Source organism: Bufo gargarizans, chromosome 5 (assembly GCF_014858855.1).
Source record: "Bufo gargarizans isolate SCDJY-AF-19 chromosome 5, ASM1485885v1, whole genome shotgun sequence".
NCBI classification, from domain to species: domain Eukaryota; kingdom Metazoa; phylum Chordata; class Amphibia; order Anura; family Bufonidae; genus Bufo; species Bufo gargarizans.
The window spans coordinates 185,318,093-185,343,700 of NC_058084.1; the positions used below are offsets into that span (position 1 = coordinate 185,318,093).

A 25,608-nucleotide genomic window follows, 5' to 3' on the forward strand; every position below is an offset into this window, starting at 1 on the left:
TACACTTAGATTATCATTCATTGCTGTGTATTCCAGAAGTGTGAATGGGTATCATCTATGAAGCAGATGAGTAGACAGCGAGTGTGGACTTCTTTTTCCAGACAATCTCTTATGCGAACCACTTGTAATGGACTGTTGCTCAAACATTTATTAATCAAACAAGGCTCACTTCTCACTCAATTTTTTGTGTAAAGGCACCTTAATTTTAGCCTGAAGGACCAATAACATTTTCCTCCTTTGTGTTCCAGAAGTAATGTTTACATTTTTTCTTCTAAATTTTATTTTTTTATTTTGTTGGATTAGTTTTAGGTTTTTTTAGAAACCATTTTGGGGTATATATAGTGGATTAAATAACTTGTACTATTTCATTTTTAGGAGGAAAGATAAAAAAAAAAGCAATTTTAACATTATTTTGTAAAATTAATTTACGGTGTTCACTGTGTGGTATACACTGACAAGCAAAAGGGTAACAATGTTTTTGAACTTTTAACTTTCAGGCTGAATATCTCACACACACTACATTTTGGAATGTCTTTTTATAGACAATAATCTTTGCTATCTCATACATAAATTGGACTTGCAACTATTTAGCATATAATTAGTTATGCCAATTCTTGCCATGTAACTGCATTGTTACCGTTTTGCTTTTATTATTTTATTAGTATTTAGTAAATCCACCTTTGGCTTTCAAAACTGCCTGAATCCTTCTGGGCCTGTTCCCAGGTCTCTTCTACACATTTCCAATGTTGGTGCATACTGGTCGACTCACTTGGGTACAAATACAGCTTTTGCTTTGACTCTACCAACAAGTATTCAATTGGGTTGAGGTCTGGAGACTGTGAGAGCCAATCCAACATATATGGACTTTGTATTGTTTGAAAGCTATACAGAATAAAAATCAAAGCATTATCTTCACTGTATATGGATGCAATGAATACAGCTAAGTGAAAATAAAAGCAGCTTTTAACGTATTTATTCCTGACTTGAATTCTAACAGTGATATCTCCAGCCTATGTTATGCTAATGCTGTCATTTTGGTCTTGTATGAAAGCCTGGAATGCTAGCATTCCAACAAGAACAGGCCTATGTCTCTACAAATCAGGAGATATAAGCAGCTGAAGCAGACCCCCTTCCCCTTCTGCCCAAGAAGGCAAAACAGTTAAAAGAGTATTCCGGTCTTTTCCTACCACTAGGACCCCCACCAATCATGAGAATAGAGGCCCCATACCCCTCCCCCCGCAGCTCCCCTAAAATGGTGGGGTGGCCAGTCTGACATGCAAACAGCAGCTCAATTCTTTTCCATGGGAGTTCTGATTATAACTGAGCACTGTACTTCTTTGCAGCAGCAGTAAAGTGACAATGAATCCCTTATCTATTTAGGAATTTATATCCATTGTGTTGACTGCTATACAAAATGTATTTAATTTTTAATGGTATAGTACTTCTGAAATAAAAAAAATAAAAACAGCCTTGAATTCTATTTTTGACTTTCAAAAATATATCAGTTTTTGATGGAAGTGTTTCTTTAAACAAGAAGTAGGTCATACAGACATTGTGAGCCTGTGTACCATGGGTCATTGGAATCTTGTAATAACACCATCTGGTGAAGGCAGTTAGTATAATAGAATGAGTTTAGCAGAGAAAATGCAAATATGCCTTCAAAATACATGTGGCATGCAAATAAGAAGGAGTGGCTAATGGTCTGTTGTTTGTTAAAGTGGCCACCCGGGCGTGATGACATCTTCTAAATCTGGAATTTCGTGTTGCATTTGTCGATCTCCTATTAAACACAGAATCACACAATATGGACCAAAATATTTCAATGAGGGCTCCAAACACAGTAATGGATTTTAATTAGAGACAAATAAATGGTGGAACATTTCCAGGGCCATTAACGCAGCTGCACATTTCTTATCAGATGATCCCGCTGCAACATTTGCCCTCTGACATCTAAACATATAAAATAAATACAGTGTACATGTCTCATCTGCTGCACTGCACTTCACTTAATTACTTGGTATCTATTTTGGAAGGGAACATTTGCAAGTAGGTCCCTGATTTTTGTTTTAAGATGGATTCATAATTAATGTGGTCAGCTCACAAACCCATGCTCCATTAGGTTCTTCCCAATTAGGTTTTCAAGTCTGTAAATTCACCACATTGATTATGCAAACCTCATACATGTTTCTTTCATATTTAATGACTTGTATTTAAAAACAAAATCAAGGTCAGATATTTTCAGAATGCTAATTATTTTGTTGCAATCAGATATACATTATAAAGACATGTTGCTTCTTACAGGAAACAGATATACAGTATGTTTATAGGCAGTAGGTCGCTAAGTGGTTAAGAGTCACAATGAATTTGAAGCTTCTGGTTAAAAAAATACAGTAGTCCCTCAAGGTACAATATTATTTAAATCTGGGATGACCATTGTTAGTTAAAAATATTGTAACTTGAGTCCATAACTCAAGGAGCAGCTAGTAATAGGTTCAAAGGACCAAAAGTCACACTCAAGTAAAAGAAAATAAAGATTTAATATAAAACAAGCCGATAACTAAGAAAGGTAAACCAAGTCCTTACAAATTATAGTCAAAAATAGCTGATGAAAGCTGTAAATTACCAGAATGTGAAATAAGGCCTAACCAGTATATTTGGATAGGCCTTATTAATGTTTCAGAGTTTTCTGGTACTTTAAAATAAAGTCTGAAAATAAAATTAAAAGAAGAACCATACTCACCTATGAAATACTCTGCCAACCTTCACTGGTGCTCCAGTGGTCTTTCTTTACTTCTCCTACAGTGGTCACATCAAGCACATCCACGTGACTGCTGCAGCTAATCACCGGCCTAAGTGTTCTCAAGCTGTACCTGTAAGCATCACTCCTGATGCCAGAAACTGGCTGCAGCAGACATATGGATGTATAGCACGTCATCACAGTGGCAAAGTAATTTATTTTCTACTGTTAAACTAAGTTTTTTAAATCCCAGAAAACCCTTTAAGGGTATGTGGACATGGTGAATTATCTGTTGGAAAAAAAAAACACTGCAGAATCTATAGTGAGAAATCCAGGGCAGACTGTGGATTTGCAGTTATCAAATGTTACAAGATTTGCACATAGATTAGCCCCATTCAATGAGATTCCACTCAGAAACTGCAGCAGAAAGGGTTATTCCGCCTTTTTCCCACATTGCAGATTTTAAATCTGCATGGAGAAAAATCTGCACTGTATAAACTGTGATACCAATTTACCATTCCCAACAATGGCAGACAGATTTTAAAGAGGTTATCGCATGACTAATGTAAAATATGGAAATGAAACAACATATATAGATGTAGCCAAACTATAATTGACTGACAACACATCATAGTGTTATCTTGTGACAAAACCCATTAAAATCTATTGAAAAAGTCAATTAACATTTTCTTGCTATTGTTTACATAATACGCTAACCATCACTCTATATATCAATCTGCTCAGCTCCTCCTGCTCTATAACATGGTGCTTTCAGATGGCATTGGATTTTGTAGAGATAGGTCTTCTTTAAAAGAGTTCTCCAGGAATAAGTACCTAACTGGCTTCAGAGGTGATGCATTCCTTGTGGACACGCTCCAGCCTGAAGCCAGTTATTAGCTGCACTGGAGCAGACCATGGCATGCCCAGTCCGAAATAAATATGCTGGGGACTGGAATATGCACCCACTGGAGCCAGCGTGCAAGACTGGAGCAGGTAAGTATGAATCTTTCAATAGCGAAGGAAGGCTGCAGGTATCACTTAAAAGTTTGTTATTGTGGGGAAACCTCTTTTACCCCTTCCTGACATATAACGCAATAGTACGTCATGGCGGCAAGTGACTTGCCGCATTTTGACATACTATTACGTCATGGGGATCAGGCGGGCACCAGGGCGGTGCACGCCCATTCACTGCAGGGGCCTGGCAGTCCCTGATAGCGCTGGCCGCGGCATAGAAGGTGCATGTGGCGGGTGAGGGAGCCATCGGGTCCCCGCGGTGCTGTGGCAGGGACCCGATGGGTGACAAGGCAGCCCGATGCCATGCGTAGGCTGCCCAATGCCTTGCACGGCATTGGGATCTGCCTTCTACAGAGGCTGAGGAGATCCAGCCCCAGGCTGGGTCTCCTAGGCAACCTGTTAGTGTATTACTCAGTGTAATACACTAACAGGCAATGCATTACAATACAGATGTATTGTAATGCATTGCAAAGGGGATCAGACCCCCAGAGTGGGACAGAGGACAGAAATAAAATTTTAAAAAAAGCAAAAAAAAAAGTATTTTCAATATAAAAATAAAGTTTCAAGTAAAAAAAGGAACTGATTTTATAATAAAAAATAGAAAAAAAACACACACATTAGGTATCAAGGCGTCTGTAACGACCGGCTCTATAAATATATCACATGATCCACCCCGTCAGATAAACATCAGAAAAAAAATAAAAACTGTCAAAAAAAGCCATTTTTGTCACCTTGCAACACAAAAAGTGCAACATCAAGCAATCAAAAAGGCATGTGTCCCACAAAATGGTACCAATAAAACCGTCACCATAAAAAAATGAGCCCATGCATAAGAAAATCACTTAAAAAGTAAAAGAAAAAACATAGCTCTCAGAACATGGAGACATTAAAACATCATTGTTTGTTTAAAATATGCTATTATTGTGTTAAAGTAAAATAAATAAATAAAAGTATACATATTAAAAATATCACATGACCTAACCCCTCAGATGAACACCGTAAAAAAAAAAAAACTGTGCCAAAAAAGGTATTTTTTTGCCACCTAACATCGCATAAAGTGCAACACCAAGTGATCAAAAAGGCATATGCCCCCCAAAATAGTACCAATCAAACCATCACCTCATCCCGCAAAAAATTAGACCCTACCTAAGACAATTGGTCAAAAAATAAAAAAGCTATGGCTCTCAGACTATGGAGACACTAAAACATAATTTTTTGGGTTTCAAAAATGCTATTATTGTGTAAAAATTTAAGAAAAAGTATACATATTAAGTATTTACACATCCGTAACGATCTGCTCTATAAAATGCCACATGACCTAACCCCTCCGGTGAACGCTGTAAAAATAAATAAATAAAAACTGTGCTAAAACAACCAATTTAGGTCACCTTGTAAAGTATAATAATGATCAAAAAAATCATATGTACCCAACAATGGTACCAATAAAAATATCAACTCTTCCTGCAAAAAACTAGCCTCTGTACAAGACGATCGGCAGGAAAAAAAATAAGGCGTTCAGAAAATGGAGACACAAAGACATAATTTTTCTTTTAAAAATGCTTTATTATGTAAAACTGATTCAAACAAACAAAAAAGTAGACATATTTGATATAATTGCGTCCATAACAACCTGCTCTATAAAAATAGCACATGATGAATGTAGTAAAAAATAAAAAATAAAAATGGTACCAAAAGAGATTTCTTTGGTTACCTTGCCTCACAAAAAACATAATCTAGAGCTATTAAAAATCATATGTACCCTAAAATAGTACCAATAAAATCTTATCCCCTAGTTTAAAATATGGGGTCACGTTTTAGGAGTTTCTACTGGAAGGGTGCATAAGGGGGGTTTCAAATGGGACATGGCATCTAAAAACCAGTCCTGCAAAAATCTGCCTTCCAAATACCATATGGCGCTCCTTTTCTTCAGTTTATGACCACATGTGGGGTGTTTATGTAAATCGCAGAATCAGGGTGATAAATATTGAGTTTTGTTTGGCTGTTAACCCTCAATGTGTTAAAGAAAAAAATGGATCAAAATGGAAAATCTGCCAAAAAAGTGAAATTTAGAAATGGCATCTCCATTTTCCTTTAATTCTTGTGGAACACCTAAAGGGTTAACAATGTTTGTAAAATCAGTTTTGAGTAACTTGAGGGGTATAGTTTCTACAATGGGGTCATTTATGGGGGGTTCCACAATGTAAGCCCCACAAAGTGACTTCAGACCTGAACTGGTCGTTAAAAAGTGGGTTTTGGAATTGCTTCTAAAATTCTAAGCCTTCTAACGTCCTAAAAAAATTAAATGACATTTACGAAATTATGCCATCATAAAGTAGACATATGGGGAATGTTAAGTAATAAATATTTTATGAAGTATCACTTTCTGTTTTAAAAGCAGAGAAATTGAAATTTAGAAAATTGTAAATTTGGGATTTTTTCATAAATAAAGGTGAAATATATTGACTCAAATTTAAGACTATCATGAAGCTCAATGTGTCGCGAGAAAACAGTCTCAGAATGGCTTGGATAAATAAATGTGTTTCAATGCTATTACCACATAAAGTGACTCATGTCAGATTTGCAAAAAATGTCCTGGGCAGAAGGGCGAAAACTGGCTTGTGGTAGAAGGAGTTAAATGTGTTTTCCAAGATTTTACTGCTGGTGACCTACCCTAAGGATAGGTCATGAATATATGATCATGGGGGTCCAACACCCAAGACCTCCAACGATCAGCTGTTTGAGAAGGCACCAGCGCTTCTGTGAGCTCCGCAGCATTCTCTGTGCTTACAAAGCACAGCACTGTACATTGTATAGCAGCTGTGCTTGGTATCATAGAAGTGAATTTGACTGAGCCGCACCTAGGCCATGTGACCGAAGAACGTGTCATCACTAACCTAGGAAAAGCTGAGAGAAGGCCACGACCCTCACAGGAGCATTGATTCCTTCTCAAATAGCTGATCAGCAGGGGTCGTCAGACCTCCACCGATCAGATACTGATGACCTATCCTGAGGATAGTGCAACAAATATTATGTAGAACAGCACCTATACCTTCCAGATTCCTTCAGACATGCATCAGCCAATCCAAAGCACCAGATCCATGGTGCTTCATGGATAAAATTGCAAGATGAAAGATGATGGCAGCATTTTCGTCCAAAGATCCTTTATTTACAATTAGTCCATGAAGACATGTACAAAAAGATTCATAAAAAGCAGCAATGTTTAATACTAGTATTAGTGTTAGTCGAAACATTGCTGCTTTTTATACACTTTTTTGTACATGTCTTCATGGACTAAATTGTAAATAAAGGATATTTGGACGAAAATGCTGCCATCATCTTTCATCTTGGAATTCTATCCTGAGGAATAATCAATAGTAAAATCTCATTTAAGCCTCATGCACACAGCTGTATTAGGGTACAGCCACATGATCAGATTTCCTAAAGGAGGAGCCAAAAAGAGAAGTATTTGTATCTGTCCTGTATACATTAAATTTCACATCTACTCCTGATTTTGGCTTCCAAATCTGCATGCAGAAAACATGACTGTGTAGCCATACCTACAAAAAAACTAAATGGCTGCACACCATTATATATACAAACAATAGAGCTAGGAAATGGGGGTCATTCTAGATAAAAGTGGTACAATACTGACTATAAATGAGTATACATGAATAATGGAAGCTCCTAGCGCACATATGTGTCGGGCCCATCTACCAGGCGTCAAAGTGGCTTCTGCAGATGGGTCCCTATCACTAAATATACTGCCTCACTTTGGACTTACTTAAGCCTAAAATATTCAGGGCAGTGTAGGAACCAGCTACAAACATATTCTGCTCAGAAGTCCCAGGTAGATGGGTGTGTCCAGTCTAAAAGGTGTGCCACCCCCAACATATTGCAATAAATTTTTGACTAAAACCTTCAGGATCACAGGTGCATATCCATGAGGCAAACATAATTACAAAAAACAAAATGGCTGCACACCATTATATATACAAACAATAGAGCTAGCAAATGGGGGTCATTCTAGATAAAAGTGGTACAATACCGACTATAAATGAATAATGTAAGCTCTTAGCGCACATACGTGTCGGGCCCATCTACCAGGCATCAAGGTGGCTTCCGCAGATGGGTCCCTATCACTAAATATACTGCCTCACTTTGGACTTACTTAAGCCTACAATATTCAGGGCAGTGTAGGAACCAGCTGCAAACATATTCTGCTCAGAAGTCCCAGGTAGATGGGCGTGTTCAGTCTAAAAGGGGTGCCACCCCCAACATGTGTAGCCATACCGGTAGATCTGTGTTTTAAGGCTTTGTAATATACTGTATTGTTATTAGTCTGTTCTGTGGCCATATTGCACCTCTCTTTGTCTCTGAATTTATGGTGAGAACATTATGGCAAGTGGTATTGCATGCCTTAGTAACGTACATCCCCGGTGCTTCTAGGGAACAATAAGGTGCCTTATGCTTGTACCATGTGTAGGAAGGTGCAAGGGTCCGTCATTTGACGGAAGGTACGTGTCACCGAGGTTCCTGGCCTTAGTGAGATAGGAACCAGTAATTTTGTGTGTCAGTGGCAGCTAGTGCTCTCTGACACTGTTTTACTTAGTGTGGCTGTAAATCCAATCCAGGCCGGTTGTTATTAGGAGCAGCCAAAGAGCAGGGTGTGCGGCTGTTCCCCACATCCAGGCCACAGCTCAGCCGGGTGTGGAATGATCCTCCAAGTGATAGTGGAGCTGTGGAAGCTCTGTGTTTCTGGGAGCTGAGGAGTTCTGCCATGCTGCAAGGCTGAGAGCCGCATGAGAGCCGCCTGCTGGGAGTCAGGCGCCCTAAAGCCCGCTGTGGTCTGCCAGGTGATTTATGTTGTTCTGGGGACTTGCTGTGTGAATTAACACCAGGACCCTGTAAAGCATTGTTTTTTTTCTTTTATGCCTTTTCTGTGTGAATAAACACTGGACTTTTGTTTTTTAACCATGGTTTTGCCTATGTAATGCATGGAAGAGTGACAATGTCTGCTAGCTTTGGCCCTTACACTAGAGGATTTTTTATGGGACTGAGGCGGTTTCTGATTGAGATTACATACAGCCTATACCACATATAAAAACAGACTAGGGGCTAAAGGCCATTTTCTTGTAAGTGTATTTTCCATCCATGTCTATTTATACTGTACGTATTATGGAACCAATTTTTATATATAGGGCTTTTCACATGGTTATATATAGGTATGCATAATACGATATACAGTATATGTCATCTCTATTATGCAGGGTCAGACTGAGGTTCTTTTGGTCCACCAGAGAAAATAATTCTTGGGGCCAAGCTTTGATATCATCAAAAAAGTCTAATAGGTTTTGATCCAAAGAAATAGACCCCAAAGGCAAGTTAATGGCTCCAAAGGAAGCTCTAAATGATTTTTTCTCTCCTGACCAATTAGGGCCCACTATGCTATAAGAGCCTAGGCCCACGAGAGGTGCTCTGGTGGGTCAGTCAAATGCTACTATTATGGATCCAGAGATGGTGAATATAATTAGAAAGCTGCCTTTTTAAAAGTCACAAATGCCTCATTAATAGGAATCTGTACTTAACATTATTGAATACTAAACATAAATGAAAATACGAATGCTATATGATCCATGGAAACAGAATGCATTGCAAAATCTGTATTCTGTAGGTGAAGTCCTGACATTGAAGATTTTCTTTTTTTTTTTTTTACTGTTCTTTCCTTCAGGATCCACTCTTTTCTGTAGCTTAAAAAATGCATCAAAAACTGCATCCAACGGCTCAGTTTCAATCCAGCCGAGTAAATTCAAGTTAAATCACCTCAGTGCCAAAAAGAAAGTTCTTCTTCATCTACAAATCTGAACTGATTAATTATATGGTGCCAGCTTTGTAGGTTAATAGACTAAATGCCTTGCAGACTTTAAGAGTACAGATGTCCCCTTGAGAAATTAGTAAAGGGGTTTTCTAGTTAGAAAAAAGAATTTTGCAAATGGCAGCTATTATCAATATACAGTATACAGTTCACTAATGTACCTGCATCAAAAGTTTCCATGAATTCCATAACTTCTTGCCCCTTCTTTCATGAATGGCTGTAACCTAGTTGGTCTCAGCACAAGAGAAAGTGGCTCCACCATATTTCTGTTTCGAGGTGTCTTCAAAACAGTTGGTCCTGCTACTTCTTTTCATTGAGCTCAATCTTTTGCACATATGCTCTTCAGTGTCCCCCTATGAGCTCAGTTAATTGGTGCCACATAGCTTCAGCCACATAACGCAGCTAAGTGGAGGTCCCTCTATAGTGTATGAGATTGTGCATTAGTTTACAATGACCTACTGTCATATGAAAAAGCGAAACTCCTTCAGGCATTTATCAAAACTGGTGCTAAGGAAAACTGGCTAAGTTGTGCACAGCAACCAATCAGATTGCACCGTTCATTTTTCAGAGCTCAATCTGATTGGTCGCTAGGGGCAAATAAGCCAGTTTTGATAAAAGTTCCCCCTTTTTTGTGTCCAGAGGTCTAGGGTGGGGGCACAGTTTGTCCAATGTTGAGAACAACGAATACTATAGTACTTCTGGTAAAAAAAAAAAAAAAAAGGTCAAGAGGTCATGGAATTCATGGTAAATTTAAATATAAGTACATTAGTAAAATCTATATATTGATAATAGCTGTCATTGGCTAGCTAGCTAATTTTTTCTTGCCAGAAACCCCTTTAGAGAGATTTGGATACAGTACTTATACTAATATCATGCCCATTATCAGCATGTGCCTATCATCATGATATTATTTACCGAATCACTACCCATCATCAGACTACAGACATTGTTACTCAGTGGCCTGTACTCTGCTTCTGAATCCCTCTAATACTGGATGAACTTCCCGAAATGTGCTAATATTTTATTGAAAATATCTCTGATCCCATATATTCTCTATGTCAATAACAACTAGCTTTTGTTAATGACATCATATTGGTGGCTTCTGTACCTGGTACCTGGAGTCCCGGCCTAGCTGAGTGCTGCAATTAGTTCTTATATTCATCCCAGCCGCTGTTCTCTTTTACACTATAATGAAGAAGGCAGATTCATCATCCCACAATCACTACAGATCTCACAAGACGACAGTGGTGATTACCAAAGCTAGCGATGTCTGGAATAAAAATGATGCAGCATAGGAAATTACTGTATTTCTTATCAGTGCCTACTAGAGAAATTTTGGAAAGACTAAGTTCATAGTCTTCCCTAAAATGATGTATGAAACAAATGCAACAATCATGATTGGAATATTGCTATAGTTTTCACATCTATACATCGGTGTACTGTCTCGAGTAAATGTACCATACAGGAAGACCATGCAGCAGCTATGGAGTGAAAGAGAAACTGGTGGACTATCTGCTAACAGAGAAGCCTTATTCGGCCAACAGCTATTTCTCCCAATTCCCCCATACACATGTACAGTTGAGTCAGCTATATTACACTTACAATCTATTAAAAATGTCAGACCCTTTCACATTTTTTTTTATTTTGTTATGTTGCGGCCTTGTACTAACACACAAAAAAAATATGTTTTTTTTTCCATCAATCTGCACTCAGTACCCCATAATGACAATGTGAAAACAGAATGTTTTAAATCTTTGTTAATTTATTAAAAAGGTAAAAATATTTTATTGACATGTTCCGACCCTTTGCTCAGTACTTAGTTGAAGCAACTTTGGCAGCGATTACAGTCTCCAGTCTTCTTGGGTATGATTGCACACCTGGACTTGGGGACTTTTTGACATTCTTCTCTTTAGATCCTCTCAAGCGCTGTTAGGTTGGATTGGAACCATCGGTGGACAGCCTTTTATAGGTCTCTCCAGAGATGTTCAATTGGGTTCAAGTCAGGGCTCTTGCTGGGCCACTCAAGGACATTCACAATTATCCCTCCTGTCTTGTCTTGCATGTGTGTTGAGGGTTATTGTCTTGTTAGAAGGTGATCCGGATCGGGCTTTCATTATGAATATCTCTGTACTTTGCTCCATTTAGCTTTTCCTCCACTTTGGACAATTGTCCTGTTTCAGCCAATCAAAAACACTCCAATAGCATGATTCTGCCACCACCCAAGTTCAATATTTAGCAAATTCCAGGTGGGCTTTCATGTGTCTTTTACTGAGAGTAGGCTTCTTTCTGGCACCTATGCCGTAAAGCCCAGATTTGTGGAATGCCACAGTGATGATTTGAATAGCGAATTTTAATCATGAATATCTACACGTGGAGAATTTGCGAATATTTAGAATATAGCGCCATATATTCGTAAAATCGAATATTCCGTTTTTTTGTTTTTGTTTTTTAAACACTAAACATCAGGTGATCATCCCTTCCTTCTTCTAGCTTGTGGGCCAATGAGAAGGCTTTGTCACAGCTTAGCAACATCCCTACCAACCAATAGAAAAGTTGCCTACCCCTTACTATTGCCGAACATTCACAAACGCAAATACGGTATATTTGAGCACTCTATCTGCATATAAACAGTGATGGCCAGTTCGCAGTGTTCACCAACGAACACATGTGGGCCGCCATCTTTAGTAAGGTTAGACTCACCCGTCCGGTGATGCACAGGTAAGCCCTTACCTGTGCCTGTGCTGCGAGCCGGTCTTAAAACAAATGAGGTCACCGGGAGCAGGCAGTTCTGAGAAAAGCCTGATGAAGGCCACTGGCGGCTGTTCTCGGAACTGCCTGCTCCCGGAAACCGCATTTGATTTCAGACCGGCTCGCGGCACAGGTAAGGGCTTAGTGAGTCTAACCTTACTAAAGATAGCAGCCCTCATGTGTTCGTTGGCAAACACTGCGAACTGGCCATCGCTGCATATAAAGCTATTCTAATATTCTGCCGTGCCAACCATTTTCTCCAGTCTCAGGAAACTTATGCCAGCTCAAAAAATGTAGCATAAGTGACCCACGCCTGTATTTAACACGTATTACGTGAACATTACATTGCCGATTTTTGCAATCAAGAATATAATCTCAAATTCGCGAATATATGATGAATATTCTACAAAATGTTTGCGAAATATCGCGAATTCGAATATTGCCCCTGCCGCTCATGATGATTGCCCTTTTGGATGTTTCTTCTATCTGCCTAAAGAATCTTTGGACCTCAGCCAGAGTGACCATTGGGTTAATGGTCTCATCGCTTACTAAGGCCCTTCTCCATTTATCACTTAGTAAGATGGGGTGGCCAGCTCTAGGAAAATTCCTATTCTCTATCACAACCTGCAAAAGTGAGAGCATTACTTACCAGCCACAATATTGTCACCTGGCTCTACTGTACTACCCTATGTGGTGCTTTGCGCTGTATCTTTGTTTTTACTTTTAGCACTTCAACCTCTAGGAAGAGTCCTGGTTGTTACAAACTTCTTCTATTTGAGATTTATCAAGACCAATGTGCTCTTGGGAACTTTCAGTGAAGCAGAAATGTTTTGTACCCTTCTCCAGATCTGTACCTCTACACAATTCTTTCTCTGAGCACCACGGTCAGTTCTTTCCTCATCATGGCTTGGTTTGTGCTCTGATATGCATTGTCTGCTGTGAGACCTTATATAGACAGGGGTGTATCTTTCCAAATCATGTCCAATCAACTGAATTTACCACAAGTGGACTCCAATCAAGGTGTAGAAACATCCCAAAGAAGATCAAGAGAAATGGGAGGCCCCAGACCTAAATTTTAAGTGCTATGTCAAAGGGTCTGAACACTTATGTCCATACAAAATTAGAATTTTTCCTTTTTAATTAATAAGCAAAAATGTCTAAAAATCAGTTTTCACTTTCTCTGTAAGGGGTATTGAGTGCAGATTAAAGGGGAAAACGTTTTTATTTTTTTATTTTAGTAATTGACTGTGGCATCTAAGGGGTTAAATGTCTTGGATCAGTGCTTCTGCTGATCCAAGCCATTAGAACAGGAGACCGATTCTCATGTGATAGCTGAGCCCCCATTCTCCACTGCACTGGAGACCCATGCAGTGCTTGGACTATAAAAGTGGTGACCTAGCCTAGTGCACATTAGGCATATTGGTGATCATAGTTTTATATGATTAATTCATGTTTACATGCAGGAGGTCCTAACACCTGCTTGCAGGTGCTGCTCTCCAAAAATGGCCACTGACCGAGGGTTCTGTCAATCCGCGAATTAACGGCCTTCATTCATTTACACTGGAAAAGTAAAGGGAAACTAGCACATGCACAGTCTGTCCCCATGTGATTGACTGGAGTCTGCTGATAGATAGAACCCTCCATCAGTGCCCATTTTCAGAGAGCAGTGTCGGCATCTAGGTGGGCAGACCTGCATGTAAACATGAATTATATATATATTAAATCATTGGACATCAGTGCTGATAGTTTAATAATGCCTATAACTAGCTGTTCCCATCACATTTGCAGCTTGTAATATATAGTGGCCAACCTCTTTGAGAGGGAAAACTCCCTGGATGACAGATTCACTTTAATATGTGACCGGATTGTTCACGGTTTCATCTTTATGTAATGTTTCCACTATATTTATGTAATGCTTTTACTGTATTTGTGTAATATTTCCACTCTTTTTATATTGGGCAATTTTGTGCTATAAAGTCACATAAGTAAGCATTTAAAAGTATTCTAAATGTTCTACCGTTTTACTAAGCATTATGGAATATGGAGGAGGTAAAACTGCATATAAATTATAGAATCCACATTGTTCATATGCCAGAGTTCCCACACAGTAACGTATATTGTTGCCTGCTCACATTAACAACACGCTGTTCTTCCTCTTTTGTGAGGAGAATCCAAAACGAGTTTTGACAGCTAAAATCATAACCTAACACATAAAAATGATGTTTTCTGGTGGATTTATTCCTTCCATCACATTGCACAGTACCATCTGTACTAATTACCCCATGGCATCTTGAGATACACAGAGCAGCACAATTTTTCTCAAAGGAATACTCAACAGTATATTAACCGTGACAGACTGTTGCCTGTCTGCCCTCCAACAGTTTCTGGGTTGAAAATGTAATTACATAAGTCTTACACTATAGTACATGGTCAAAATAATTATAACGATCCATAATTAATAATTGTCATCTTCTGATGGCACTATGCCCTGGATGTCTACAGTTCACCCATGCTTATGTTCACAATGACTAAGGAAAGGTTTGATTACAGGAATTTACCAGTTAGCTGATTTGTTGGTTGGGATTATCAGTAGGTACAAATCACTTTTGTGTCTTTGATGGTACACATTTACACATGTGGTAGAGTGATTCTGCATGGCGGTTATTTTTATGAACATGTCTTCTTTCAGGGTTCAATATATTTCAGTGTTTGATATTGGTTTATACTAGACAATTTTACCTCTGTTAATTTTATTTTAACATAACTAAGCCAAACAAAACTATGTTCTTCAACTCATGTCTTTGAGAATTTCTTGGAACATAGTGATTTTAGGAGGAGGTAAGCCGGGCAATAGGCTCTCCCAAAGACAGGAACCTGTGTTTTGCATCCATGTCACATCTGTATATACAGTATATGCACTATGTATTGCTATTATGAGCAATGAGTGTTGACTCACTCGTTCAACCAACCAGTTTGACTTTGGACTAGTCCTGAAAGTGTTATCCTAGAAGTCCCCTGGTTTTTACTCTTTACACATCCCCAATACAGGGATCTGGCCTTTGCTTCAGGGGAGCCACCAGGCTTCTATCTCTTGGAATAGCCCTGATGTGGTTGGCTATTGACCGACAAGGATCAGAGAGACTGGTGCGTAACACGGAGGGAACAGGCAAACTCATCAATGAAAATCTGTAAAACAAACCAAAGGTCAGGGCAGGAGGCACAGGATCAGTATCCACGAATCAGGCAGAGCTCTAATTCGTACAATAGCTCTTTAACAGTGATGATGAACAAAAAGAAAAATGTCCTGCTTTTTCAAATAAGATGGGGTAACAACTCACAGGGCTCACTGGCATGGGTTCATGAACTGTTTACAGAGGAGCAAACAATGAGCGAGCGGTTATGGCCACCATGTTCCTCGGACATGTCCACTAAAAAGTCTTGCCATCCTTTGCAAACATGCCATCTCTAGCACACGTGCAGCAGGTTGCCGATCCCTGTGAATGGTCAGATTTACCAATATAACTGAAGACTTCAAAAAGTCCTCTATGTAAAATCATCTGTGGTTTAAAACTGACATAGTAACATATACAGTAAGTCTGCAAAAAGATATGGGTCAATCAGGGTTAACTTATAGTTCAACAGTATTGATCCAGAAAAGCTTTACAATTTCATTGAAATGCTGTTTTCCTACAGTGTATTAGGGTAAAACTTTTCCACATTACTTGGACAGGTAAAAATACTTTGTGGATCAATCTCCGCAATCTACTACTAAAAACCTGTTAAGTTACAAAAAGATACTCAAATTTCATTTCATTTAAAGGGAACCCGACCTCGGCTGCGGATCCACAAAACACAGATACCGGCTGTGTTCATGCCGCCATTTTCTTTTTCCCCATTAAATAGATGTGCCCTATCCTTGTCTGCAAAATGGACAAGAATAGGACATGTTCTATCTTTTTTGTGGGACAACGGCACGGACATACAGATGCAGACAGCGCAGTGCGGATCAGATGCGAACCGCAAAATATGATCATGTGCATGTGGCCTTATGCTGCACTGAAGGCATGATTAGGTAATGACAGACTCACTGATTTCTCTGGGATGGGAACTCATGAATTAGCCAAACTATTCTCCGGCAGCTTCTGACGCATGACTTTGCATTATACAGTGATCCCTCAGAATCCACTTTACAATAGCAGATAAGAGACAGACTGCCTGAAATCAGCATTTCGGTCACTATTTTATGCTGCATAAGTGCAGCATAAAGTTGATGACGGGTTCCCTTTAAATAATTGACCACCAGCGTTCCATAGTATCACTGCTCCCACAGTAAAGACAGTCCATCTTTACATAGTCAATACCTCTATATTCATAAGTAAGAGAGATCCTTCAGTCTGCTGTGTACATGAAGCGGTATTATGCACACATGGTCACTGCGTCATTCACTTCTCTGGCACTATTGGAGATAGAGCTGAACCTCTCCATCGGTCCCATAGAATTGAATATTCCTGCATTCCCGTGATTGGTGGGGGGTCTCAGTAGTTGGAACCCAGTGATCAGACACTTCCCCTGTGGGGAACCCCCTTTATTATTACTACTACTATATTTGTGTACATAGGGGGTCATTTATTATACTCAAATACAAAGTGTTGCAAAGGGGGTGCAATGGTTAGAAGTGCCACCATCTGTGACCATCTGTGACTTTTCTAAAATTCTAAAAGGTCTAAAATTGTGGGTGTTGTGTGGGCATGTAGAAAAATTATCTAAATATAAGATAGCTTGGAAGCTGTCTTACATTTAGAACAGGCGCTGGATGCGCCGAAGTTATGGAGAAGCCAGCACCTTTCCATAACTTCAGTGGATCCACCACCAGCTAAGGGCTTTATTGAGACTGGCGTCTAAAATGCTGGTCTTCACAAATGTGCCTTATAGTTTTTAGATTTGCCCTAAGCTTTATTACCTACAAAGTAGATAAAATAATACCTAGGTTCAAGTACCCCAGGGGGTACATGCCATGTTTATAAAGGGTACTTGCACTGTCCTAATACTGAACTTTTGATAGCTTTAATACAATACATTGCATGCTCGGAGCTTCAGGATACTTTGATGCCATTTATTTGCGTAGGGGGTACTTGTGTAATTTATCCATTCTAGTCATTAGTTTTGTTAACCACCTATGGCCCTGCTCCAGATCAATTATATCTTTTTATACACAGGCATCAATACCTGCATAGCACTCCATTCACACATTTTATCCATAAGCAAATAGCTGTGCTATTACTGTGAGCTTCTTAGCCTTCAAAAGAAGTTCCACTTCGAAATCATCGCTGATGTGACTAGAATGTCAAGATATCTTGCAATGATTTTAGAGAATGATTCATGAATTTATGCCATAGCACTGAAAGTATGGACAATAGGAACTTCTGTATCTCATGGAAGACTGCACAAGTGCATAAAACGCAGTCGGAAAACTTTTAAAAGTAGCAATGTATACTATATTTCCTAATATGGCCCAGTGGTCCCTATGGTAATTATCAAAGATGACCACAACATCCGAAGTCGATTTTCTCATCCCTAGTAGAGATCCATAAACAGCATTCATAAATCAGCCCATGACGTTCTAAATGTCTGCACGCCTCCGTGTGAACATGGCACATGTATGGTTTCATATGAAATCCACTAGAAAAAATTATTGAGAGGAGTTTATGAAAGGCCTCATGGCAGTTTTCTAGTCTACAAAAGTTAGAAATTTTTTGTAAGATCAAAAATTCTGTGACTTGCCACTCTTACCGCCCAACATATTTACTATAATTCATGTCAAAAACTGGTATAAATTATAGCCCAAATCTACATCAGCTCATAGCTTGCATAGATTTGATTTTATATAGCAAAATCTGCCAGAACAAATGCCAAATTTATGGTATGTGTCTCTTTATATATTCAGCGCATCTTACTCCAGCTTATGAAACACAAGTCTTGAGAAACTCTCCCTAGTGTTCCATCACATGCAAAATTTTGAGGTATTCCCTAGCATTGTTACAGTATAGCAATTGCACGTGGATCTACATGCACAAACCCATTTTAGGCCTCATTTATATAACTGCATGTGTTTTGCCAAACCACGGACCTGCAAAACACGGATACCGGCTGTGTGCATGCCGCCATTTTTTCACTTCCATAAAAATGTTCTATACTTGTCTGAAAAACGGACAAGTATCAGACAATTTCTATCTGTATTCAGGCTAGCAGAACAGAAATACGGATGCGGTGAGCTGTCTGCATTTTTTGCCGTCCCATTGAAATAAATGGGTCCGCATCTGACCACATTTTGAAAAAATATACAGTCGTGTGCATGAAGCCTTACAGTGGTAGATTTTTATTTTTGCTCGAATTAGTTTTCTACCAAAGCTTTACAGGGGTTCTCCTGGATTTAAATATCAATGACCTATTCTCAGGATAGGTCATCAGTAAGAGATCGGTGGAGGTCCGACTCCCAGTACCTCTGCAGATCAGCAGTCTGAGGAGGCCACGGCATTCACGCAAGCGCTTTGGCCTCCTCACAGCTTACAAAGCACAGCAGCACCATACATTGTATAGTGGCTGTGCTTGGTATTGCAGCTCAGCATCTTTCACTTGGATGGGGCTGAGCTGTTAATAGCCCATGTGACTGATGAACATGACATCACATGGCCTAGAAAGATGTCTAAGCGCTCCCTGAGCGCCGCAGCCTCTTGATACAGTTGATACACCTGAGGATAGGTCATCAATATGTAACACATGTAGAACCTTTATGTTATTTATTTAGTACATGCTTACAGTTCATTGAAACTTTTTTTAAATGTTTTTCTCTGTTTAATATCCTTTAAACTCCTTTTAGATAGAAAAGGCATGGCAAAAATAATGAAATGAGCTCATAATTTCAGCCTAAATCTATTCTAAAATTATATTTCGTTCACAGATAATTTAGGGCATGACTTCAAGTTTGAACTGACTTTTGTCAAATAATTTAAGTGGAACTAACCAAAGCAGCAAATAATGTAAAATGATGGGATTCAATGGATTGTTAATGTCATGCTCCTTGGTTTTTTAAATTAAATTTGAAAAGCCATCAAGCACAGCATTAACCTATGATAAAACAAAAAGCAATGCATGTTAGAGAAAATGTTTCAGATTTACTATATCACTTGCTATGCTGGCAAGTTTGTAGGCAAGGAATGCATTATTTCGTTAACTTTATCTACATAATTGGGTCTGTTTATGTAAGTGTGTGTGCAATAAATACACTACCGGTAGTTATAAGTTGTATTAAAGAAGCACTCCAGCAAAAATACCTTTATAGTGCATCCTAGGCTATTAGTAAAGACTAATGCAGAGGCACTTGTGTATACTTGTTTCAGTTTATGTGCCATTTGTGGTTTGTCTATCATCTTGGTTCTTTTTTCTTTTTAGATTTGGTTCCTATGATGCAGCCTACATTTGCTAAGATGTCTCTGGTTTTGCTAAGAGCAGCGGGTGATAGATGAGTGATATACTGTAGAACGTCTATCTGCTAATTCACACTGCAGAAATTCAGTGTATTCCTGAGACTCCTACTTGTAATAGAGTTCTCATTTCAAGGAAGAGTCAGGGGAGAGCAGTGTAAAGCTGCATCTCATAGAAATACACTGGAGATTCTGCATACAGCACTCACAGACTGTACAGTTAGAAAGAATGAGTTCTTATAACTCTGCAGCTAATTATTGTAGGGGCTCCCCACTTTACCACTGCACTGCTGCTCTCTTAGGGCACAATGATATGTTTAACAGTATTCTATACATGGGGAACATACAGAGAAACAAGGAGGAAGGAGCTTGGTGGGGTGGAAGATGCCTGAAAACCATCACAAGGTATTTGATAGAAGATGGTGCAATCCTCTAGTTTACAGAAAGTTCACCACACAGGAAAAACTGATCTCCTGTCTACAGACAAGAGCAAAAACTTAACTAGTAGTAAATTGGGTCACATGGCATTCTTGCATGCACTGGGTACACTAGATGGAGAGCTTACATCAATTGCATCACTTGTACTAAAGAGGACCACCACTACCCCTGATGACCTGCGTATTTAGAGCCACAATTGGTGCCGGAACCTATTAAAAGGCAACTGCACAAGATGTTTCCTCATTGTTGCTTTATAAATTCAACAGTGCTACTTGTTTGATACAACCATTCAGGCACTGTTGTATTAGTTATTCATCGTATTGTACAACTTAAGTAGTGGCTTAACTATGAGATGCTGCACAGGAAATCATGCAACCAAAAGTTGAGCTTGTCTGTGTAGCAACCTGAAGGGGGGGGGGGGGGCCAGGAGGAGGGGGTTCTAGTATTGGACACTCTGGACCCTGGTGTTAGATCGGATGCCCTTTATGTAAAGGTAGATAGGAGCAAGGCAGGAGGTAAGGCAAAAGTAAGGGCCGGAGTATGGATTGTGGACTCTACTGAGTCTTTACTGAATAGATGATGGGAGTAGTAGTAGTAGAGATAGCAGCAGAAGGCACAGTTCTGAAGTATATGAGAGTAGCCTTTTTTTCAATAGCTGCGTATAGGCAGCAGCAATGATGGTAGTAATCCACCCTGAGTCTCACGTTATGTACATTTTGCAATCTTCTCAAATAGCTACAGGCATACAATTCTGTTCTCATTAACTCTTTCTGCAATTCCCAAGCTGTGAGGTTCAGATCTGGCTAGTCCATCTCAAAGTGTGGTGGAGGCTGAAGCAGTACACCCTTTCAGCAAGCAGTGAAGTCTTATTGCCATAAATCTTTAGTAACATACTTTCCAGGCACATCCTTTGAAATTATTCTCAACCATCAGAAACATGTTTGTTCTCTTTCCCTCAGGGGTAGTCTTTCAGTTGAATTGATCTCTGGCAGCTTTCAGTCTCAGGGATGAAGATTCTCTGGACCAGGCTTCTCAACATTTTACAGCAATATTATAATTTTTTTATATATTTGTGATTTTCTACTAATAAAGTTATGTTTTTTTGTTTTTTTTTGCTCGCTCTTTTCTTTTTCTTTCTTTTTTATTGTGGTTCAGGCTTCTCTCCAGGCCTATTTCTCAGGAGCTCACACATGCTCATGTTGCCTCATGCTCTACCTGCTAGGAACACTCTCTCTCTAGCTAAGCTGGTAGGTCCAGCCTGTCTCCTACTAACCAAACTAGAACTGCCAGAATTAACTATTTGTGGCCCATAGATAAACATTAGAGATACATATTGCATAAGAGAATAAGTGCTTTAACAATAAATCACACCATTTAACTCATTAGCATTTAATTAACTCCTGGGTCAGTGCATCTGTAATACCTTTATATTCCATAGTAAGATAGAGGATTTCCCTTTAACTTCCATATGTAAAATAAACAAAAGAAATGTAAAGTGAAAATACTCATTCGGTCTGTATGTATTTTAATTACAGATATAAATTACTGATCATTTGCTTTTCAAGTGTAGGATTACAGTCAAGAGACCAACATGTTTTTTTTTACTGTTTTGTAGCCTTCATATACAGCCAGAGTTAAATTGTTCCATACAAAACAGTAATTCATTTTGAGGATTTATTGATTGGCAGAAAGGGGTTTAGTAATTTATCTCCCCTGTTACAACTTTGAATCAGTGAGGAGTTGGGAGAACATTTTAAAAGCAGACAATATGCATACTTAAGGAAGCTTTATTAGGCAGCAATGAAATGAAATTGAGTGACTCCCTGAAGATTTATAAAGAATAAGTTATTCATTTCAATCTTGGCTCATCTGTAAAAGAACCCTGCTTTGCTGTAACGAAATGATATTTACAAAAATATGTTGCATTTCTAGACTGAGGTTTTTGGGTCCAACCAAAGTAAATGACTCTTAGGTCCTACCCACCATCTTTACAGAACAAGTGCTTGTGCACATTTAAACGGGTTATCCGGGAAATGATAATGATTAGCTATCCTCAAAATAGATCATCATTATCACATTGGAAGGGTCATCCTGCCGATGAGCTGTTTCAGGGAGCCATGATGCTCACTGAAGTGAGCGTCACAGCCTTCCGGCAGCTTACTAAGCACAGCGCTGTACATTGTGTAGAGGCTGTTCTTGGTATTGCAGCTCAAACCCATTGACATGAATAGGGCTAGGCCACATGACTGATGACGTTACTTGCCTAGGAAGAGGTCCCCTTGGTGTTCTAGACCGACCTTGTTCATAGGTACGGAAGAGTCAAGATTTTGCTAAAGTGTATCATTTCTTCTTGCAGTACATCACTCACCATATCATCATAATAAGTCAAATTTGTATATAATTTGTTGGTTTTCAGTTAAAGGGGTTAGACACTTTCTGGCTACTCTTACTGTGACCAATATGCATGTAAGATGGCCATATGACACTTACTTATATAGCCTGTTGATATTCTGTGCCATTTGCTATATTTCATATGTTCCCTTGTTGGGCAAATCTTCTGTGCTGTCCACACAGAATACCTGTCCATAAGATGGCCGCTGATGGAGGGTCATGTGACCAGACACATCACTCAGCTTTCTCCATACAAACTTCCTACAATGAAGTTGGAAGGTTTCAAAGGAGAAGACATCACATGGGGTGATTTGCCTGATCACATGACCATCCATCAGTGAGGACAGCACAAAACACTTAGCAAAGAAGGGGGTTATGAAATATATAAAATGACACAGAATTCAACAAAGGCTATATTAGTAAGTGCCATATGGTAAACAAACACACTGGTCAACAGTAACTAGAAAGTAGCTAATCCTTTTAAAAACACTGTATTATTTTCTTCTCTACTTATTATTCTCTACTCTATAGTTGCTCCTTTTTATTTAATTAATATTGACTGTTTTTTTTTTATTACCAGATGGAAATCCATACTCATGGTGGGTTGGGAAAGGAAATGAGAAACATTATTATTGGGGCAATTCTGGACCTGGCATTCAGAAATGTTCATGTGGAATTGATAGGAACTGCAGCGACAGCAGATTCTACTGTAACTGTGATGCTGACCAAAGGCAATGGTGAGTATCTTACAGACTATCCTAACTATAAATAGCAATCATTGATCAAACTTGTTGATGGATTGTTAAATGGTCTGTAACCTTTTAACAAACTTTGCATAAATCTATAATACAGGTGAATATACAGTAAGAAATGTAATATATTTTTCTACCCCTCTACAAAATCTGACTTGAGAGACGATATGGACAGCCAGCTCACTGTAGGATCAGATTATGTGCTGCTACTCTTGATCACGAATATTCGAATTGAAATTTTTTATCGCGAATATCGGCACTTCGATAATTCGCGAATATTTAGAATATAGTGATATATGTTCGTAATTTCGAATATTCAAGATTTTTTTTTTTAATCAGTACACAGGATCCCTCACTGCTTCTAGCTTGTGGGCCAATGAGAAGGCTGCAATATTTTTGACTTTAGGAGTAGTGTTGATTGCAAATTTTCGTAATGCAAATTTTTATCGCAAATTTTTCGATTGCCGATTTCCACAATCGAGAAAATAATGACTGGAGATAACAAATTCGCAAAAATATGGAGAATATTCGTCTTAATATTTGTGAAATATCACGAATTCTAATATCTCCCCTGCCGCTCATCACTACATGCTGCATAGAAGTCTATGGAGAGGACAGGGGGAGAGTGAGTGGTAGAGGCAGAAAGAAGCATTTTTTCTAAGGTATATTACAAAGTGTCTAATATTCACCTGTACTATTCATTTATGCAAAGCTTGTTGAAATGTTAGTGACCATTTATGTATCAGTGTAAAATCTTTTAAAACTTAAAGGGAATCTGTATCGCTGACTGCCTGCGTCTGTACGATACTACGGCTCCTGAGGCAACAGCGCTCTGATTACATCACTGGGCTCGGCGCATGCCCAGTGACACTATTGAGGCTGTTGCCACACCCATTGCGTACCAGTTATTTTCAGCAGACCCAAAGCTAGTTTTGTTCATAAACAGTGAACTGTGGCAATACATATATACTGACAACAACTTTAGTGAAAAAAACATGTATGCCTGGATTTATTCTGTCAACCTAACTGACTTCTCCTTACATTCAGTTACTATATGATGGTTTCCAGCAAAACCGTTTATTCAAAGCTACATTTTGGTGATAAACATCAAAACTGTGGAAATTTTTATATCCTGGAATTACCCTTACTGTAGAAATAATGAACTTCTGGATTAGGTGCAGTCACTGTACTCTTACACCGGGCCCCGCACACACAAGTATTCAGATCTAAACTGTAGGCAATTGATATGTTAACTGTAGACAATCCATATTCAAACAACAAGGTAGCGCAATTCACGTACCTTAGTACTCACTATTGAACGCCCGTACTTGCAGGCAGGCTGGCCAGTCACTCACTTCCTCACGGCGCATGCTCTGCCCACTATACTACTGAAGCTGGCGGAGCATGCGCCATGAGGAAGTGTGTGACCGACCAGCCTGCCAGCAAGTACGGGCGTTCAATAGTGAGTACGTGGATTGCGCTACCTTGTAGTTTAAATATGGATTGCCTACAGTTAACATACAGTTGCAAGAAAAAGTATGTGAACCCTTTGGAATGGTATGGATTTCTGCACAAATTGGTCATAAAATGTAATTTGATCTTCATCTAAGTCACAACAATAGACAATCACAGTCTGCTTAACCTAATAACACACAAAGAATTAAATGTTACCATGTTTTTATTGAACACACCATGTAAACATTCACAGTGCAGGTGGAAAAAGTATGTGAACCCCTAGACTAATGACATCTCCAAGAGCTAATTGGAGTGAGGTGTCAGCCAACTGGAGTCCAATCAATGAGAGGAGATTGGAGGTGTTGGTTACAGCCCCCCTGCCCTATAAAAAACACACACCAGTTCTGGGTTTGCTTTTCACAAGAAGCATTGCCTGATGTGAATGATGCCACTCACAAAAGAGCTCTCAGAAGACCTATGATTAAGAATTGTTGACTTGCATAAAGCTGGAAAGGGTTATAAAAGTATCTCCAAAAGCCTTGCTGTTCATCAGTCCACGGTAAAACAAATTGTCTATAAATGGAGAAAGTTCAGCACTGCTGCTACTCTCCCTAGGAGTGGCCGTCCTGTAAAGATGACTGCAAGAGCACAGTGCAGACTGCTCAATGAGGTGAAGAAGAATCCTAGAGTGTCAGCTAAAGACTTACAAAAGTCTCTGGC

The 25,608-nt window shown here is 39.1% G+C and overlaps 1 protein-coding gene across 1 annotated transcript in view; it reads left to right on the top strand.

Moving 5' to 3' along the window:
* The window catches only part of CNTNAP2 (contactin associated protein 2), a 2,163,381-nt gene that overhangs the window by 1,872,868 nt on the left and 264,905 nt on the right, over window positions 1-25,608 (top strand). The window contains exon 15 of the mRNA XM_044295439.1: window positions 23,262-23,418. Coding sequence (XP_044151374.1) covers window positions 23,262-23,418 — 157 coding nt within the window. The remainder of the gene's footprint in view (window positions 1-23,261; window positions 23,419-25,608) is intronic.